The sequence below is a fragment of the Quercus robur genome, chromosome 1 (assembly GCF_932294415.1).
Source record: "Quercus robur chromosome 1, dhQueRobu3.1, whole genome shotgun sequence".
NCBI classification, from domain to species: Eukaryota; Viridiplantae; Streptophyta; class Magnoliopsida; order Fagales; family Fagaceae; genus Quercus; species Quercus robur.
Genome location: NC_065534.1, coordinates 34492272 through 34496227, shown reverse-complemented (window position 1 = coordinate 34496227; position 3956 = coordinate 34492272). Strand labels below are relative to the sequence as shown.

General features: G+C 34.8%; 1 protein-coding gene across 1 annotated transcript; it reads right to left on the bottom strand.

Annotated features, from left to right (window-relative positions):
* Window positions 1–224: 224 nt before the first annotated feature.
* Window positions 225–3681, bottom strand: LOC126732796 (laccase-17-like). The gene is made up of 6 exons (XM_050435826.1): window positions 3482–3681; window positions 3202–3353; window positions 2821–3065; window positions 2233–2361; window positions 1160–2140; window positions 225–636 (listed from the first exon to the last, which is right to left on the bottom strand). The coding sequence occupies exons 1-6, from the start codon at window positions 3602–3604 to the stop codon at window positions 506–508; spliced, it is 1761 nt and encodes a 586-aa protein (XP_050291783.1). The 5' UTR covers window positions 3605–3681; the 3' UTR covers window positions 225–505.
* Window positions 3682–3956: the final 275 nt, after the last annotated feature.

Below are 3956 nucleotides of genomic sequence, written 5' to 3'. Positions count from 1 at the left end.
TAGACTTGCTATTGAAAAATCATGATTTCATCGCTAATGAAGTATTATTTATGGTGTAATTTTCGATGACAGAATAGAAGTATCTTTCTTTTCTTATCAGTTGGAAAAGTTTCGTCACAAATAGAAACATTTTATGTAGTGATTTTTATATAGCTCGGCTCCTAGACAGTTGACCATGCTTTAAGAAATAAAGATTCACATTCCAAGAGCAAATGCTAAACACATATCGAGTATAAAAATTTGTAATTGAAACAAAATAATGGTAATACATTGTCCGGCAATATTATTGAGGGAATTTATTGAGGCTTCACACTAACACTTAATTTGAAATTGTTACAAAAAAAAACTCCCACTCTTTTTCTATACCTAGCTCCATATGGATGAACAAAATACTTATTGAAGATCAATAAAAAAAATGCCGAGGCAGGGCCAAAAAACTAAAATAAGTTAAAAAGGATAATGGGGGCAATTTCTAGTTGCTGTGAATCAAGAAGTGAGTCAAAGATCAACACTTAGGAAGATCTGCTGGTGGAGGAAGCAGCTTCTGATTTGGGAGCTTTCCATCTAAGACTAGCCAAGCCATCTTTAAACCCCAGCTTGTGTGGATCTCCAGGTGGCAATGCATGAACCATACTCCTGTTGCCACATATATATACAATTGTCAGCGTATCATCATCAGTTTCAAACAAGTCAGCGACAATTTCATTATTTTATAAACTTGAACAAAAGCTGTAAAAGCAAATCTAATTGTTCTTATGAGACCAAAAAATAAAATAAAGGTTTAATGAAAGTTACTATGCGTGCTGGATTCAATTGCTATATAGGTATTGATGTCCTAATCACCTAGTATAGCCAACTTTCTTTAATATTTTCTTGAAGGTACTTTTCCTAATATAAAATGTTAACATGTTAAAGTTACTCTCAAAATTACAATATATATATAAACTAAAAAAATTATTAATTATTTTTTGTTTGTTTTGTATTTAAATATTGACACATTAAATTTATGAATGCAATTGATTGCTTATGTAATAAAATTTGTAGTAGGTGTAATATTGTTTTTTTTTTTTTTTTTTGATCTTAGGTGTAATATTTTTTATTATATTAGATTTGTATGTGTCCAACTATATTTTATTATATGATGTTCTTCATTTCTCACCTGGGTTATCTGCTAAAAACCTGATAGCAACCCAACCCCCTGAAGGCACACCCACGGTGTTTCTTTCAACTGGGTCGACAAGATTGAAGTTTTCTGGGTCTTTATTCTGATCAAAGTTCCCAAAACCTTGCCCAACAACGAAGAAATTAAAGCCATGCAGATGTAGAGGGTGGCTCTCAGCGCCAAGAATGCTTGTGTCCTGCAAGACAAGCTCTACACTAGTGTTAAAAGTCAGAACCACTAGCTTTGTCCCATTGCTCACCATAGTGTTGTTTGGAGGGTTGCCAGTATAGTTAAAGGGAATTAAGGGACTGATAGGAAAGTTGGGGTTGTAAACTCCATTTGATTGACCAAAGAAATGGGCTTGTAGAAGAGCTGTGGTTGGTACTGCAAAAGATATGTTATTGATAGAAGCTGCAAACCTTGTTCCATTAGGACCTTGGCAGGTTTGGTTATTCTGATCACAAGGGTTTGTTCCAAGGCCTATTGTGAAGAAAAAGCGCTTGTCAACTTTTTGTGGGACATTAGCAGGGAATTGAGCACTTGCTAAGCTACGAAGTTTGTTTGAGAAATTTGTAGCAAAGGAAGTGTCATTGAGAGGAGGGAGAACTGGTTTGAAGAGTGGAAGCTTTTTGATGGAAATGTTTGATGAGTGGCTTTTTGTTTTGGATGAAAATTCATATTCTAAGATACCTGCAACAGTAGAATTGTCAAAAGTGCCCAGGCCAGTCACATATGGTCTAGCAGTCATGAAGAATGTGGCATTTGGGAAATTGGGTTTGGTCTTAAGAAGAACATTTGTGGTTTGTCCTGGGGCTATGAGAAGCGTGTTGGTCTCGAAAGGTTTAACATAAACGGCATCTGCTTCAACAACTGTGAGGGTGTGGTTTGCAATGCTGAAAAATAGCTCGTCATTGAGTGCTGCGTTGATGAACCGAAGAAGGTAAGTCTTCCTAGGCTTCACCTTTAGCTTGAATGTGTCTGCATGCGAAGACACATTTATACAACATGTTAAGTTGACCTATACAACAGTTCTTGAAACATTTGAAAATATTCCATATAGCATTTGATACCTTTGGCTGAGCAGTTATATAGTGGCCCTGGAAGTCCATTGATGGTATATGCATCAGAGACATTAGGGCCACCTCCTGTTTGCAGAGCTTGGGTAATGACTGTTTCAGGATCTGCATTCCACCACTCTCCTGAAATTTGTTGGTATCAAAGTTTGTGTTAGTATATATATCAATGAGGAAATGGATACATGTGAATAAATTAGCTTTTTTTTCAACTTTTTGACTTGCGTACAATTTTTTTAAAATCTCATTGTTAGATACTTATTTCTAGGCACAATTATACTTTTATTATTTAAAAAAAAATTATTTATGTGTTTTGTTAAAGGTTTCTTTATGACATTTGTTCATAAATCATTTTAGGAAAGTTTTAATACAATTTTCATGAGAATTTGAAAAAACGGTAAAAAGAAGTCAATTGTTTTATTCTTTTTCCAAAAAAAATTTGAAAAAAAAAATTCTTCTAAACCAGTGCCATTAAAGTATTTGTTAACTTTTCTATTTATTTATTTTTCTAGCTATAACTATACTTTTATCAACTTTCAAAAAATCATCAATTTAAGAACTAATATGAACGCATGTCTAACTTACCAAAGATAATGGGAACTTCATTGAAGGGTTTGGTGAATGGATAAGGAACACCACGCTTGGGAAGAATGATTAGAGGACCATAGACAGTTGATCTTAGCCATGAAATGTGGGCATGCCAAAAAAGAGTGCCTCTCTGGCCAACAATGGTGAAGTTGTACACATAACTGTGGCCAATTTGTATGGGACATTGAGTCACATATGCTGGTCCATCAGCCCACCCTGTTTGAAGCTGTCGAATTCCATGCCTGTTTTAAATATATTTATCACAATTGCAAATTAGAACATGGAGTTAAATTTAAGCTAGGAACTATATATTTTATAACTATATTAGTTGTTTCATAACTTTAAATGAGTGCACAAAACTTGGTATAGATTTATTACCAATGGATGGAGATGTTGTTCTGGACATGGTTAACCACATTGATAAGAAGGTGATCACCCTCCCTAGCTACAATGCGAGGCCCAGGAAACTGCCCATTTACAGTAATAATGCTCTTTGTGTGGCACAGTCGTGTAACATTTTGTAATTTGATCTACAAGATAAGTCAAAAGTGTTAATAGCAAGAAAGAACCCAAAAAAAAAAAATGTATAATCAATTTTTTAAAAGATTTGCTACAGTATTTTCTTAATAATTTAGGTACCAAGGTGTGCAAAACATACATCAAACTTGTAGTGCCTGGTAATGCCTGCAGCCAGTGTGAGCTCAGGAATGAGACAAACTGTAATCAATGAGAATAGAAAGACGCTGGGAAATGCTGGAGAGGAAATAAGAGCCACACCCATTTTTTTGTGTCTCTAACCTGATGCTCTTTTAGTATGTTCTTTGGTGCTAGCCAAAACGTACACTTGAGTCTGTGTACCTCAAAGGTACGTAATTAGTGTTTATATAGGGGAGAAGGAAGGGTGTTTGGTTGAGTAGGTGATAGAAGTTAACTTGGCAAAAGTATACATAGAAGAGCTTAAATAACAATTTTAATGGGACCAGTTGTTAGAACAACTATAGAGTGGTGTCAAAGACAATCTATTTTATTTGACCTCCTTTCTGTTCAAGTCAAAACTTTTCCTTGCTATGATTTTATGGCTCTTAAACTGAACAGAAGTGATTTTGACCTACTTCCGTGATTGATTGATTAGC

What these genes read in the sequence shown, in the direction of transcription:
- LOC126732796 (XM_050435826.1), bottom strand. Translation starts at nt 3,604, where the DNA reads ATGGGTGTGGCTCTTATTTCCTCTCCAGCATTTCCCAGCGTCTTTCTA. An exon ending in CCAGGCACTACAAGTTTGAT is followed by an intron (nt 3,354 to 3,481) that starts GTATGTTTTGCA and finishes CTTATCTTGTAG; the next exon opens with ATCAAATTACAAAATGTTAC. An exon ending in AACAACATCTCCATCCATTG is followed by an intron (nt 3,066 to 3,201) that starts GTAATAAATCTA and finishes TATTTAAAACAG; the next exon opens with GCATGGAATTCGACAGCTTC.